At 36.4% G+C, this 17515-nt stretch overlaps 1 protein-coding gene across 1 annotated transcript in view; it reads right to left on the bottom strand.

The window, feature by feature from the left end:
• Positions 1-17161: 17161 nt before the first annotated feature.
• The window catches only part of LOC150103928 (tRNA wybutosine-synthesizing protein 3 homolog), a 54840-nt gene continuing 54486 nt past the window's right edge, over positions 17162-17515 (bottom strand). Inside the window, exon 7 of the mRNA XM_090397013.1 lies at positions 17162-17450. Within this exon, the coding sequence (XP_090253139.1) occupies positions 17261-17450 (190 nt within the window). The 3' untranslated portion in view covers positions 17162-17260. The remainder of the gene's footprint in view (positions 17451-17515) is intronic.

Here is a 17515-nt window from a genome sequence, read left to right as displayed (position 1 = left end):
TACTGTAAGTCCTAAAGCTTTCAGTGCTTCGTAATCTTTTTGAAGCACTTTGCAAACAATAGACTAAGGAACTGCAAACTTGGACAGTGATTGGCGACTTCTTTGGGGTTCGTAAATAACTAATGAACCTGCTCAGTGATTTCTTGAGTTCACAAGGTCACATAGGAATGTTTTTCAATATGAATTGTCAATTTCTTTGAATTTGATATACCACTGCTTGATCTATTTGTCATTAAGTGGATTATGCTGAAAGATTTGTTAATTTTCTCGTATTTCATATTGCAGCAGAAAACACAGTGTTGTTTTTGGCTTGTGTCGGAGTATTCTTCCTTATAACAAAAGATGGCATCATCAAAGCAAGCACAACGCAGAAATGTTTTCATCATCTATCCACAGTAACATTTCGAATGTGTTCCAAATAGATGTTTGCTTTAATTTTTGCATCAACCAAATCTTGTAAGCACTAAGCTGCAGTCGCATGTACAGACAATTGGGTTATTTTTCCTAGTTGAAATAAGATTCAGGAGAACTGATTTTCTTAACTGTAACAGGCTAATCTGCTTAATACGTGAATGCAACATGAAATAATATCCCATCTATCCCAATGGCTTTAACAGGCCTTTAAGGCCTACAACCTTCCAAGCATGCTTGGATTTCGTAACCGAAATACGAGGATAGAATGGTCACTCCTATGCCTCAAGGTATTCTTGGCTGTATCCCTGTGTATTCACGGGGCCGGTTTGCCTGCTTGCGGGATGAAAAACACCAGATAAATTGGCGGAAAAAACCCTACTGCCCGCGCCCAAGACCGGCTAACTTGGCTATGGCTGAGGAAGATCCTTCAGCTCCTCACGTCTCCGACGGGAATCGAACCTAGGACACTCCTTCCCCAGGCATATGGTTGCGAAGCGCAAAGCCACTAGGCTAACCGCGCGGACGAAACATGAAATAATACCATTATGAAAAAGGAGAGCCTCCTTAGCTCAGTCAGTGTAGAAACCCTTTGGTAGGAAAGACCTGGATTTGATTCCCGTCCATGACGTGAACGTTTATCTGATCTCTTTAGACTAAAGGTGAGTTAGCCGATCTCATACGAAGATGGGGGGGGGGGTGTCTAATCACCCGGAAACTCGAGTTTTTCATCCCTCAGAACAGGCAAATCGGCCCCATGGATACACACGGGTCTACAGTCATGAATACTTGCCCTTCGGGGATGCAGCAGAGGAGTGACGAGCTAGATGCATTATTCGTCGTAAACCCCTCATTAGAGGAAACTCAACGTCTTAAGGGACGGATGAGAAGGATAGGAAAGGACTTCATTCAAATGAATCGATAAAGTATCAGGATTTTTTTCCAGAATCCCGTAACTGAGAAACACCAACCGTAGAACTATTTCACATATTAATACCAGTTAGAATTAAGAATATAAGATGGCAACGTTCTGCGATGGCGTATTCTTCTGTCACATTCGTTTATACATACCGGCTAGAGATCACACTAATTTTTTGGCAATGTTGGTGGACAACCGGGTACCTACCGATTTCCAAAAGCTAGGACTAAGGAGTTTCGTTCACTATTCCTTTGTGAAATAAAAAGACATGGAGGATTTATTTTATTGCGTACCAATTTCCTTAAAGTTCTGGTTAAAAGATTTTCATCTCGCAGAATACACGCTCTGACAGACATATCAGGCTTTGTAGAGAGTATTAACCATCCAATCAAAATTGTAATCAGATTTGTATTTATCCGAGTTATTTTTTATGCCAGTCACTCGTGAAAGATTAAAAACTTAAAACACATTTAGTGCAGTATATAGAATAAAGTAGACCCTCCGTAGCTCAGTCTAGGTTCGAATCCCGTGTAGGACGTAAGAAACTTTATGAGTTTTTTTTTTTTCAACTAAAGGTGAGTTATTCGGTCTCATGCGGTGGTGGCGGTATTTTTCGTCAACCTGGCAAACAGGCCAGTATAACACACGCAATTTACAGACAAAGAATACCTATAGGCATAGACGAACCATCTTATTCTGAAATTATGGTTACGAAATCCAAGCATACTTGGAGATCGTGGGTGCTTACGTGCCTGTTAGAGCGATTGATGATGAGATACGATAATGGTTAAATAATTTAGGAATCCGCTCTATAGACCAAACATGGAACTTTTCCAAACAATTTTAGGCTTTCGATAAGTGCGTTGGTTAGCAATAATTTTACACCTGTCTCACAATGATTCGCTATGACTCATGGACGCGCTTAACGCAATGAAATTAGCCTTCTTTTGTTGTTGTTACAGGGGCTCACTACCTAGCCACTTAATGTCTATAATAAATAAATAAAAATAAAACCGAAATTGTGCACGCTACTTCACCACTCCTGTTACCACCTCCTTTTCTTATGCAGTCTATGGAAACCATGTATTTCCGGTTTGTGATCTTAAAAACACTAGTTCGTTTCGAGGAAAAAAAAAAAAATAATGAAGTCCATACTACCGTATGACTAATCACAAAGTAATATTAAAATACAGTATAGTGAGAATTTGCCAATTCACTTTTATGTTATATATAATTAAATTAATAGCAGGATATTTTTAATTCGTGTTATGGCATAAATATATTTTAAAAAATTTACTTTGGTATATATGAGAGTGTTCGAAATATTCCTTGATGACTAGTTATATATTTTCACCAAATTCTCTCTCTCTCTCTCTCGTTTTTTTTTTTTTTTTTTTTTTTGTGTGTGTGTGTGTGTATGTGTGTACGTGCATGAATGTTCTTGGTTTTGCAAAATATTTTCTTGAAGTTGGAAGTTTTAAATTTGCTACTTATTTAATCGTATTCACATAGCTGACCTTTCACTGCTGCTACCTCTTCCACTTCTGAATTCAGTGTGCATCCTCCATAAAAAGCCAGTTCATTTCCTGGCCAGATCCGAAACAGAGACTGACCAACCCCTTGCGATCAATGCCACCCTTTATCGCATTAAAGGAGTACATTTCTGACTCTTCCTTGTAGCGTACTGACTGGCGGATTTGATTTCAGCACTAGAAGATTCAACTTTTTCTTCTCCCGCCCCCCTCCCCTCTTATTCTTAGAATGAGGCAAGTTGGCTCACTTTACTTGACAGAATCTGCTCATCTTTAATTCATGAGCATCGACTAAAGAGTGAAAAGTAGCTGCGTTCCTTCTTTTCCAGTCAAGAATTCTAATGACGCAATTCTCTGAATATATTTACTTTTCGTTTCAAAGGGGAAGAATTTGGTTTCCTGCTTTCCTGTCATCTCTTTCAGAGTTAGATTTGACTATATATCCATCCGTTTGAATTTCAAGTGCCGCAAAAAAAAAATCTATGATGATGCAGGTTCGCTTTACTTTTAAACCACTCCCTAAAGTCTATTAAGTATTCTTTGGTATTATTCGCAAAGATTGACATGATTTCAAAGGCAGTAATGAAATTATACTCTCAAAGCAAGGGAGATGCGAACTTAATTTTTCTCTAATAAATAATAAAAGGCTATGGCGCATGATCACTTTTTTCTTTACCTCATTCTGTAAAATAGACGAACGAGCATTAATAAACATTGTTGTGGGATGGTTCGAAATCTAATTTTTTGATTCGTCATTTGAAGTTAATATAAAAGTTAACTAAAAGTTTTAATAGGATAATGACTATAAAATATCAACTTTTAAAAATAACTATTAAAGATTAAACTAATATAAAATCCAAGATTACTGTTCGGATTTGTTAGATAACGATTTTGAATTTTAATACTAAAAGCCATTAACAATTTTCTTAGGAAAAGTTATAATATTAAATTTCCGACTAAAATGTTTTTGTTTTTTGTAGAAATACTTCAAATTTTCAGTCTTTATGCGATTTAATTTCGGTGTCAAATTATTGAAATCTACAGTCGATATTAGTTTTAGCATGTTCAACTAATTGTAACAATACTAATTCTTTTCAAGGAAACTCTTTTTTTGTTTGTTTGTTTTGTTATTTATTTATGAACTTCGTTAATTTTAAACATGCCATAACATTGTTATGGCATGTTTTGAAATTAGAAAGGTCTTACTAGAATGACCAAATTTTTAAGTTTATGAGCAAATTGATTTTTAAAACAGCAACTGTATATATATATATATTTTTTTTTTTTTTGTTCAACGCTAAAAAAATGTAGGATAGTACATGACCAAAAACAATACAAAGAAGAGGCAATAAAAATTAACAAATTAAAATCAGCCTTTGGGAGAGTCTTGTCTTGAAGGCAGACACGATGAATTTCTGCAGTTTCCTCATATTTGTTGCTGGTCACCAACCAATCCATTAAGGTAAAATCACTATCACGTCTCTATAATCAGTCTTTCTTGAACAACATGTTCTGTACAACGGTATTCAATTGGAAATATCCATCACACGCAGGGTATGTGGTTACCATGAATGGTTTACATACAATACTAGAGATATCTCTATGCTATATTAAGATCCCCTAGTAACACGCAAGTAATAATACAAATAGATCGTATATCACATCCGGTATCTGTGTTCAAGTGTAAATTTTACTTTTACTTCCTGCAATTTTCTTTTATTAAACAAACAAAAAAAAAAAAATCTACTTATTTGAATGTACGTTGCTATTGTATATAGGCGTGTGTTGTGCAAATATATCAATTTTAGGCCCATTATGTTTTTGGAGAGACCGCGTTAACTTCATGGTAGCCTTTATGACATAAGAACTGCAAAAGAAACGCTCAAATTCTTCGCACTAAAACAGAATAATTTTTACTTGGCCTTTTTTTCCGTCAGTACCGGAAGTTTAAGTTTCCCTTCCCTCCCTTAAGAAGAAAGTCAAGTTTTTAATTCCACAAATCAGTTAAAGTGATTTGTGGTGCTAATGAACTATAGGTTTGCGACCTTTCATAGGTAAGAATCACATAAAAAATCAAATGAATACTAGTTACGGGTCCTGAATCGCATGCATTACCCTACGATGGGGGGTGGGGGGTGGAGATCAACTGAGTGCCGATTTCCAAAAAGTTAAAAGCTGAAAGAGTGCTCTTACTCTCCGTTTGACGAATAAAGAGTCGTTAGAAGATCTTCTTATAACATTTCGATTCCTTGTCTTTCTTTCCATAGTTTGGAAAAGCTGGATCATCAGGGCTGAGTGGAGAATGTGGTACATTATAATTATCTTCAAAACTTCTGCTGTTATTTTTTTGATAATAAAAGTTTAATATGACAGTTTTTATAATGCTTATGATTATTTTACATATAATAAATGCATGAACACTGCGCAACTTCTCGCCTCACTAAATAAATTCTTAAGCGTAACCGAGGTAATCTTTCATCTAACTCTATAAACAATGCTCCTATATTGTTTTCTTCAAAAATGTGGTCATTTGTGAAAATAGGAAATTCTTCTCTCGGGATAAAAAAAATATGCAGACGAAATATTTTTGTCTGTAATAAGCAGTTAAATTAGAGTAATAATCTAGCCTATAATGGACAAATTCAGGCCTCATTGGCTTAAGATAAAGTATAAAGCCATTTCATCTCTATTGCTCTATTGTAACTCAAATTGGTTCCATTAACCTAAAAAAAAGCGAAAATGAAAGTGAACATAAAGTATTAACGTGCCTAAAGCTATAATTAGATGATTCATTTAGCAGTGGATTATCTTGCATTCTTTGTACTAAATTAGGATTAAAAGGAAGAAGATGACGAAAGGGTTGATTATCACATTTCTACTTTTACATTAGAAGTTAAATTACTTTTAAGTTTTTAACGCCAATGAGTCAAACACTAGTTTAAGATTGTGCAAAGATAAATACTTTAGAATCCTTATCATTGGCTAAAATTTTCCGTTTTCGTAGTTGTCGTATTGGAGGCAATGGATACTAGGAAAGAATAAGAGCATAGCTAAATTCAAACTAAACATAGCACGTCTGCCCATAAGTATCTACATATTGTAGATATGTAGATATTACAATGTCAACATGCCCGGATGTTAAGGACCAGATTAATTCACATCAGTCCTAAGCAGATGACTGGATGGCGACTCCCTCCCTCAAAAATGAAGTCCCAATTTATTTCCATAAAAGCTATTTAATTTGCGAAATCTTACATTTAATCATATGGCTAAAAAAAATTGTTTTTCTCTGTAGAAGCCGAAAATTTTTCCACCGAGGTCTGACCCACCCCCCATCCATATCGTCGGCCCTCGAGTTAACTATGCACGATACAGTAAAAGAAACTGGAATTTCTTTTAGGCTTGCATGACTCAATTTTAACAAGTAATCTAAACGGTTTTAAAATCCAGTTGTCTCAAAAACTGGATTTTGGTGATTTTTAATACACATACAAAAATTCTGTCCATTTATTTAAGATGAAAACGATGCTCTACTTTACCTGGTTCTCCTAAGTGGGAGAGTAGCGACAGCGATAAACAATTATTCGTGACTAGCCTTGCAATAGATTTTGAAATGTTCCACGATGGGAAATACAAGTAGACACATAATGGAAGCATTACAAAGGGAATAATAAAATGATATCATTAATAATATAACATCTAGAAATAATTAAATGCAACATACCTTTTAAAAAACTATAGAAAGCAGACTGTTTCTACTTGCAAATAAGTATGAACTAGAGTTGTTGCATATAAACAGCACATCAAATAATGCGACTAAAATTAATTTGTGATAAGGCGAGGATACTGTTATAGAAGACACTGCATAAGAGTTATGAGATATAAAAATACAGTACCAACAACAACGCATACATTGCGATCCCATACCATCAATTCGTATTTAGTAAAATATCACAAACACCTGCATATCACGCCAGAGCTCTTCTTTATCTATATTATCTCACCATGAGAGAGAGAGAGAGAGAGATCATTTCTGCATACCATAAGAGTTAAATATCATGGTCGAAATTTAAATAAAATTTTAGTGTTTTTATTTTTTTTTTAATCAGCTTCAACGTATTATTGCAAACTGCGCGGCAATTTAGACATTAATAAAAAATTGTTTTTTCATTTAATCTATCATTGTAATCAATAGATGCTTCATTGACTTTCTTATACCGTAAATAACACACGATAGAAACAGAGGTGCATAGTAATCTTATAGTAACCTGTTAATTTCTATCTCACTCGTCATTAATAAGGTCAAGAATTTTTCAGGTGACTCCCACCGTACAAGGTTGTAAACTTATTGCATATTTAGTACCATCGTGAGCTAATATGAGATTAGAATTATAATTCCTGTAATGTTCCATTACGGATATTTCAATGATGCAATTTTCCAACGTTATTCGCCAATGTGAATGATTTTCTAGATGGCATAACCAGTAATAAAATGGAATTTCATCCATGAGTGTTGTTTTCGATAAGTTCATGTCGCCTGTGGAAATTGTGTTTTCATTTGCAACGCTACACTACATAAGGAAGGCCATTATGGCTCTATTCCACTGCTGAATAGAATTGATTTTTTCTAGTACTTTCTTCGGAAGTTCCTGACTTACTCGATATTTGGCACAAGCAGATATCGTCAATGAGACTCAGGTTTTTAATCCCAGATCTCAAAAAAATGCACAGTAAATTTTAGTTATAGGCAATATGAAAGTTAGGATTTAAGAGCCAAGAGATAGCAGTTGTATTTTGCATTCTCTCCCTGAAAGTCCTGGCGCATTGATGATGGGCTCATTATCAGTCAACGGCTAAAGAGTGGAGACTAGCTGCCAAAATATCTTCAAACATTTTAAAAGTTGGCCTAAAACAGCTCTTCCTACTCCCGTTTTGAGAATACAGTAGTTAGATTGATTGATTCATATATACATGTATATATACTGTATGTGTGTGTGTGTGTGTGTGTGTGTGTTAAAGATACTAAGAAATTTTATACTTAGTTTTTAATCCTTTTCCCAAGTAAGCAAAACAAAGTTTTGCGCGTGAAATATATGCACGTTTGAGCTACTTGTATATAGAAGCTAATGACTTCATATCACTTGCCTTAGTATGTATCCCATAATGCAAAGCACACCCCCTTTCAAGTGTGTATAATGCAATGAATAATAGGAAGAGTCACTATCCATACCGGTCTCGAACTTCATTGAGATCTCTTCAGTGGGAATAAATATTCCTGGTTTCACCATAAGAACCTTTATCCCCGAAAAGTAAAAATACCTGATAGAATTTCAGCTTCCATCTAAGAGAATTAGAATATGCAACTTAAATTTCGACATCAACGAAAGTTACTTTGCCATGGCATTTCTCAAACCAATAATATCACTCAGAGAAAAATTAATAATTTCAGAAACCTATGAAATACATTCACCTTTTGTAACATTCTTAGTCAACCAAGTATATATCAAAAGGCTTCTATACTATACTTCTATTCTATACTATACTGTACGTATATAAGTACTAGCGAAAGTAATAATTTGTTTTGATACTACTGGATATTCTCGTCAAACCCAGCTTAATTAAATTTAGAAGGCTCAACCCAGGTGCCTTCTAAATTGCATCCGACTTGCTTTCCTAGTAAATCGCTCGCTTGTTTAGATGTGAATTTTTTTTTTTTACAACCAATAAGTAAAATATTCGAATAATAATTGGTCGAAATAACTGAACTATGAGAAAGAGCGCTGTGTCTGTGCCATTTCACTTTCTTTTTTCTCTTTTATGCCTCCAATCCTTCATTTTGATCCGATTGTGCTGATATTATCAAAAGGAATCTTTTTAAGAACAATGTAAGAAAAGACAATATTTCGAAAAGAATCGAAAGATAAGACTTGTAGAGCTATTAACAGAAGATACACATCTACATTTTTATTTTGAATCAAATCGGAAAGAATTCTTTTCCATTTTCAAAAGAATTTTTTTTTCAATCTTATCACGAAATTAAAGCAATAAAGTTAGCAACATGAAATACTCTACTACTGACCGTATTGCCGTTAGCAAAGAATATTTCCTAAAAGGAAATGCACAGCTTAACTTCAGTAAAATAAATTTCCTTTTAGTTACAATTAGTAACATTTCAGTCCCCTTTTCCGTTGTGAATGTCCTTTGCTTTTCTGACCGACGCTGTCAGAGGAAATCACAGGTGAGTACAAAATCAAATCACGACAAAAGTAAAAGAGAAAGGAAAATAAGACAATTAATGGGCGTAAAATACAGTGGTATCTCGCTAATCCGAACTAATAAAAATCGTGCTCGTTCGGATTACCGAATTTCCCCCCAACAGACAACAATAACTAGCGTTTAAGACAAAAATAATCAGATTCTAATGGTATATCAATTAAATTGTGTAAATAAATGAAGTAACTGATAGCAAAAAGCTACTGTACTGTAATGTAAAACTTAAAAAATAATACAGTACACAAGTTTATTTTAGTAAAAAATTTAGTTTGTATGTATTGTTGAGGATTCTGATTTAATAAAACTGCATAGTTCAGTACATACTTAATTTGGGAAAAAATAGCACTTTCTTGTACACAACACACACACAAAAAAAAAATTTTTTTTACACACACACAAAAAGAAAAAAAAAAATTGCTCGAATGCTTCTTCTCGGAGCTGTATTAACAATAAAATTTTGTGGAATGGCGTTTCATTCTGCTTAGTTCCGTTCTATACGCATATTAAAACTGCCAACTGCTTCTTCAAGTTTTACTTTTTTTTCTTCGATTTCTTTATCGTCATCTAATTCATTCTGTAGCGTCATATTTATAATTTCAGCATCTGATTTGATTTCGAATTCACTTTCGATTCTACGTGTAATCCATTCTGTAACATGTGTTTGTGATATTTCACCATCTGGATTTATATTTTTAACCAAATTATGCACGTTTTGAATTGCCTCTTTTTTTTGTGTATCACCGTAGTTATAATGTACTGTAATAATAATAAAATAAATAATAATAGTTAAAATAATAATTATTATTAATAATTATAACTAAATAATTATATTAATAATATTAAACGTAATAAATAAAACTTTTGTTTTCTTTCAAACCGCAGTTCGGATTACTGGAGGGTTCGGATTAGCGAGATACCACTGTATTCATTAAGGCGTAACGTGTGTAAGAACTGTGACATCGCACGTCCCAAATGTATCCGTAGGAAGAGAGCAAATGAAAGTATAGAAACTGTAGATAAGCAAGAAAAAAAAAAAGAAAAAAGAAAAAGAAAAGAAAAGAAACATAATTTGAATCATGGTTTTGCAATGGAATCCGAAACAACGAAAGATCACGAAATTGTTGACAAACTGGCCTGGTTGACCGAGTGGTTAGCATATCTGCTCTCCAGCCAAAAGGCTGTGGGTTCGAATCCCATTACGGACATGAATGTTTGCAATTGTCTGTTAAAATGCTAGTGGTAGATGGGTTGGTGTAAATGATGATAGTAGTTGTGGTTCGTTGTATAGTTGGAAGAATGAGTGGAGACAGAGTTGTAGAGTAGGTGCCCTCCCCCGATGAGTCTTTGGGCTCCTTGGAGGTGTCACACAATAATAATCTCAGCTCAACAATCAGTTATACCGTACTGAGATGGAAGCACAGGGAATCAACTGCAAGTGCTACCTGCAGTGGATGACTCACTGAACGAGACTATAGAATGATACAAAATTTGATGTGTAAAAATAGTCATTCATCAGCCGACACATTGAATGCAGAGTTCCAGGCATTGACTGGAACATGAATCTGCACAAAAACATTCAGAACAGAGGCTCACAACATAGGTTTCCATGGTAGGACACCACACCCTCTACCAAGTAGATGGTGGGCGTAGCAGATGCCCAGTGAACATCTACTAGAGTGCGTAACCCAAACTACGAAATTCAGAGGTGGAGGTATCATGGTATGGTGTTTTTCCTGATTTGGCCTCAGACCTCTGTTTGTGGTGCCACGAACAGTGAACTTCGAAAGGAATCTGAACATTCTGGAAAATGCACTGCTTTCTACTCTGTCGCATTTCTACAGAACTGACCATTGTCTCTTTCAGCAAGACAATACACTGTGTCATAAGGCTGATTCTGCAACTGTGTGGTTTGTAGACATAAATATCACCACACTTGACTGGCCTCCACAGAGCCCTGATCCCAACCCTAGTGAGCATCTGTGGGATGGAGCATCAGATGAGGTCATGAGATGTCCCTACAATAACCAGGGCCGTCGCCATATTAGATTGTGCCCCGAGGCAAACAATTAAATATCGCCTATGATAGATTATAAGACAAAAATATAAGAAAATCTCCAATTGCTATTTTGTTTTTATTACAAGAGAAACATTAATGCAAAACAATTACATAATAATATTAATTAAATGTTTGCTCTACAGGGATATCACACAATAAAACTGTTTATAAGCTTAAAAGCTCAAAGTGTGATACACATACCACACTTTGTATATACTTTATACACTTCTTTTCAAGGTATATATATATATATATATATATATATTTTTTTTTTTTTTTTTTTCCCCCATGTGAATTACACACGCAAATGGCAAAAAGCTTATGGAACCATAATATTCGTAGGATGGTTGGCTAAGAGTTAGATAATTTGGAAACTCAGCTCTAAAGACCAAACATGGAACTTTTTTCCACCACATCAGGTCTCCAATAAATGGAGTCTGAGTCGCACACTGGGCAAAGAAATACAACTGCCACCAAGGGCATTCACAAAACAGATTCCCACTGTGGGTTTCAAATTCAGATACACTATATATTTAGCCAACCAGGACAACCTTATAAGTATGAAGTTTTCACTATGCTTCAAGACTTGCTCATTGCATCTAACATCATTAATTTACATTATCTCCATGATTTTAAACTATGCTCGCTCTTCCTGTTATTAACCCCTTAACATACAAAGATGTCTGTGACACGTCTTTTGTTTATTGCACCAAAATTGATTTTGAATTTTGGTTTCACATATAAATACAACCAAACATAGACGCTAGACAATCTTTGCCTATTTCCTTTCAGCCGAGAAAAGTTGCCAACGGCGTGTATCGGCTATTTCGTTTGCACAAATTCATCATTATTTTTCAAATAATGATGAATTTGATCCAGCAAATCACCCTCGCCCAAAAAATTAGCAGAAAAACGACCGCTTTCTGATTTTTAATTGGTACGTTAAGGGGTTAATATGTGACCCATAGTTGTGTGTCACACACTGTTCCATTTCTCCAGTTTCTTCTATAGCTCTTCTGAATGTTTTCAAATCACATCTGTAAATACAGCTGTTTCTCGTTTCTGGTCATAAACCATACCCAGACACTATTCATTACCATAATGAGCAGCAAAGATAAATCACAGTCCATTATTAAGTATAAACCACTCCAAATTACCAAAATTAGCCCTCACATAGCTCTTAGATTTAACATACATATCCTTGATTATGACTATTTGTTCTTCTTCTATATCTTGCATATCTTTTCCAAACTTAGAGACTTTTTTCCCCATTGAATCTAATTAGGTTTTTTTCCAAATCAAGAAATGCCATATATAGGTTTTTCCATATTCTCAGTGTTTCTCCATCATTTCCCTTATAACAAAAATTGAATCAACAATTGATTGCCCCTTTTCTAAAACCAAGCCTTCTTCTATTTCATCTTATTTTTGTTGACATTATCCTTTGCACAGTAATGTTATTCCTCTAAAGTTACTAAACTCTCTTCTTGAGCCTCCTTTATATATTAGAACAATAACTTGCTTTGTCCAATCATAAAGTATCCGCTTTCTTTCTTCAGATCAGTCTAAAGACGTCACATAATCATTTCAATCCTGTACTACCAGAAGCTTTAAGTTCAACAGCAAATCATGTTTCCCAGGGAATTTTCCATTCTTCATATCTTCCTTAATGCCTCTTCTGCAAGATATATTTCTTTATTTTCTCTCTCTCATAACTATTCATTCCAGTTTATTTTACTATGGCTTGCATTACAGTTTCAATCTAAACTGCAAATTTTTTCTTTCCAGTTTGTTTTTGTAGATGAAAAATCCCACATCTTCTTTATAATACACACTTCTAAAGATAAGTCACTTGACAACCTAGCTAGTAAGTAGAAAATAAATCGGCTACTGCATTTACAACTGACCCTAAGCTAGCAGAAATAACTTAGGGAAGGTGATGCATTTTCTAGTTCATGCAATAATGATTTCTTGAGAAACCTTCTCAATAAGTTTAATTTTAAATTAGCTTATATATTTTGGAGAGGCTCTGGAACTGTCGACCTGGATAAGGGGTGGAAGCTCTACTACTCTAGTGTGAGCCTGACAATGTCTGCTCAGGCAGGTGTGGGGATACTCACAAGCCCCCAGCTGTCAGACTGTGTTGCTGAGTGGATCCCATTGGGTGGACGGGTATGTGTGTTAAGGCTTCAGGTGAAAAACCATGACTTGGCTGTGGTGCCAAGTCATGGTGATGACTTGTCCTATGCACCTAATCTGGAGCCAGAATACTCTGCCTTCCTAGAGGAAGTGGATGCTGCTTTTGACAGGGTGGCAGACATGGAATCAGTCCTGCTAATGGGTGACTTCAATGAACATGTTGGAACAGATGACCAGACATGGAGGGTGTGGTTGGGAGGAACGGTGCCCCTGACCTTAACGTGAATGGGTTGAAATTATTGGACTTCTGCTGTATTAACAGCTTGTCCATAATGAATACTTTCTTCCAGCACCGAGAAGTCCATAAGTATACCTGGTACAGGGATACACTAGAATAAAGGCCTCTGAATGACTTCTTTATAGTCTCAGCAGACCTATTTTCCTCAGTGTTGGACGTTCATGTGAAAAGAGGAGCAGAACTGTCAACTGACCACCACCTGGTTGTGTGCACTCTATGGCTTCAGAAACCAGATGCTGCCATCAACGCTGGTAGGCCTAAGCAGCTATACCACGTGAAATGGGAGGCATTGGAAAATGAGGCTGTGAGGAAGAATTTTGCAGATGATATTTCCTCCAGGTTCAAAGAGATTCCCAAGCATACTGCAGATGTTGAGGAGTGGAAGCTGTTCAGAACAGCTGTCACTGCCTCTGCACTCTCGTGCTGTGGCAGAAAGCGGCTCGGCGTGACAACAGGCAGTGAGAAAAGGACACCTTGGTGGAACCAAGAAGTCCAAAAACACGTCCGGAAAAAAAAGGAGTCCCACCTAACATGGCTTAGGGTCAGGTCACCTGAGATGGGTTTGCGGTATGCTGAGGCACGAAAAGCTGCTGCTGAGGCAGTAAAGACAGCAAAGCAGAAGGCTTGGGAATCCTTTGGAGAAAGATTAGACTCATCCTATACAAATGCAAACAAAGTATTCTGGCAGACCATCCGCCGCCTTCGAGGGAGGAAATCGTGCAGAGCAAGGGCAATTAAGGCCTCTGATGGTGCACTTTTAACAACCAAGAAGGATATCCTCCACAGATGGAGGGAATACTTTGAGCCTTCTTAACCCAAGTGGCCCAGCAGTTGTGGACATCCAAGAGGTGCAGATCGGGGCAATGACTAGTCTCACAGCAGAAGAGGTCCATTTAGCAATAAAATCGCTAAAACTGGGCAAGGCTGCTGGCGATGATAAAATTCGGCCCGAAATGCTAAAAGCCTTAAATCGAGACGGTGTTCTCTGGTTGACGCGAGTGTGTCAGGCTGCTTGGATATCTGGGCGAGCACCAAAGCAATGGCAGACAGGCATAATAATACCAGTCTTCAAGAAGGGATACCAGAAGGATTGCAGTAACTATTGTGGCATCTCTCTGCTCAGCCTGCCTGCAAAAGTGTATGCTAGGTGCTTGGAAAGATGGTGCAGGAGCATAGTTGAGTCAAAGTTCCAGGAAGAACAATGTGGCTTTCGTCCTGGTAGAAGCACAACTGACCAAATCTTCATTTTAAGGCAAGTATTTGAGAAACCTTGGGAATATGCCAAGAATGTCTACACGTTTTGTGGACTTGAAGAAGGCATATGACCAGGTTCCTTGGGATAAGCTATGGCAAGTAGTACAGGAGTATGGAGTGGATGGCCAACTATTAGCCGCATATCAATTCCCTGTATGAATGCTCAGTGTTTTGTGTCAGGGTAAACAGCACAAAGTCTGAACCTTTCACAGTCTCCGTTGGCCTCCGCCAAGGGTGTGTTCTGTCACCCCTCCTTTTCATAACATTTATGGACCAGATTGATAGGCACAGCTGAGGCAGAGTGTGTCAGAATTGGAAGATGTAGCATTGGACGTCTGCTTTTTGCAGATGACCTAGTTCTGCTTAGCTATTCCACAGATGACCTCCAGTGGACACTGGACAGTTGTAGCTGTTTGTACAGATGCTGGAATGAAGATCAGTGTGGCCAAAACTGAAACATTTGTGGTCAAGACAACCATCCCAGTGCACTCTACATGTAAGTGGAGTCCCAGTGAGGCAGGTGGAGAAGTTTAAATACCTTGGGTCCATATTCACGAATGATGGAAAATGGGACATAGAGCTAGATACTCAAATTGGCTAGCAAGCACAATATTGCGGGAGCTTGGCTGTTCAGTAGTATTGAAGCGGGAGTTAAGCCAGAAGGCAAAGCTAGCTGTCTTCAATACAGTCTATGTCCCCATCCTCATCTATGGGCATGAGAGTTGGGTAATGACTGAAAGAATGCGGATACGAATCCAAGCGGCTGAAATGAGGTTCCTTCGAGGGGTTGTGGGGCTGACAAGACTCGACATAGTCAGAAGCTCTGCAATTCGGGAAACCCTCAATACTCAACTGCTGCTTCTCCATGTTGAGAGATCACAGTTATGTTGGTACGGGCACCTGGTCAGAATGCCACAAGAGAGGCACCCTCAGCAGGCCCTCTTTGCCAAGCCAGAGGGTGGGAGGCCACGTGGAATGCCAACGACTCGCTGGATAGATTATATCCAAAATCTTGGGTAGCCATGTTTGGGAATCCCACCAGAACACCTGAGCTTGGTGGCAGAGGATCGTGATCATTGGAAGTTCCTCTTGCAGCTGTTGCCCCCACAACCCAATTAGGAAAGGTGGGCCTTGAAGATGTATGTATGTATATATATATTTTGGTGCATAGATTATGCAGACACCTGAACGTCTACAACCCTTTATTTTTATAAACCTCAAATACACTTTTGAGCACAATCCCCTTGTCTGGGTAACCTTTCCAAACTAAGTGTTGATAATAGCATAGGGATTTTATTACTTTTTTCCACCAAAATGCTACTGTTATTTTTGAATTACAGTCAAAGAACTAGGACCATGAGGCCAATGACATGATCTATTTAATTGAAAATCCTGAATTTCTGAGAGAAAAAACCATTTCACCTTTGTATGAAACTCGTCATCAGAAAACAACTGAACATCCTTGTAAAGCAATACTGATTACCTTCTGTTTATGAGACATCATCCCATACAACATGGCAGTCTTTCAGACACTCAGTCTTGTCTCCATCCTCAGACCTCAACTTGTATACCAATTTGTCATGTAGACAAATATCAATTATCAATTATCCGTCAAATGTGTTTGCAAAGTCCAATATATCCCTGAATACAGATTGCCTTTATCCAGCACACTTGCACACTTTTCACTTATTTCACTACTGATTACACATTTCTATAACATAAAAAAAAAAAAATTATCCATACCTGTATGAAAAATAAACAGTAAAGTTCATTATATACAAGTCCAACAATACCACTCCCATAAAATAATAATTATCAAGAATGAACTTAGATCAGAATATCTGAGGTCTAGGATAGCAAGAAATTGTTTGCATTTCTAATAGCTGAAGTGTGATGATGCAACCAGAAAAAAATAGATATTTGAATATTCTCATGTATTGCTAACATGTGCATTAAGATTATGAACAACAGATAAAACTCTACTGCTATGGATATATTCATGGAATGTTTTGAACTGGACAAAAAAATGAATTGTTAATCTGATAATTAAAACATGAAATCATTCCAACAGTCGAATTATATGAGAATGTATGCAAAATATCCAATGAGTCAAAAATAAAAAAAAAATGAATATTACATTTGGTAAACTGGAGCTACATAAGCATCAGATACACTAAGAAATAATAAGTATGTTATAATGATTATATTAGACATCTGGATGATGTGTTGAAAAAATATTAAAAAAAAGCCAGGCACTGGTCTTTTAGTAGGGTAATAAATTTATTTACAGCAGGTACTCTCTCTATTATGTCATATTTAAACATATTTACGAAATGTATTATAATAATATATACAAAAATATACAAAAAAGTACATTATCATGCATTATTTAAAACATGAAGCCCATCCAAGTATGAATCCAATTGTTGTATGCGTTTATCTTCTTCATCAGAAGAACAGCTAGAAGATTGTTTTTCTTTCTTAGCTTTCACTGAGAGAGTAGCTTTTGTATTTAATTTCTGGCTTGATGGAGGTGAAAGGCACATATTTTGGAAACCAGAATGCAATCTAAAAAAGAAGACAAACAGTTCTTTCAAATGTGTGTGTGTGTCTGTGTATATATATATATATAT

Source organism: Typopeltis vanoorti, chromosome 8 (assembly GCF_054136105.1).
Source record: "Typopeltis vanoorti isolate ZY-2024b chromosome 8, IOZ_Tvanoo_1.0, whole genome shotgun sequence".
NCBI classification, from domain to species: domain Eukaryota; kingdom Metazoa; phylum Arthropoda; class Arachnida; order Uropygi; family Thelyphonidae; genus Typopeltis; species Typopeltis vanoorti.
The sequence above is the reverse complement of the archived record's forward strand: the minus strand, read 5'-3'. Positions and strand labels throughout refer to the sequence as shown.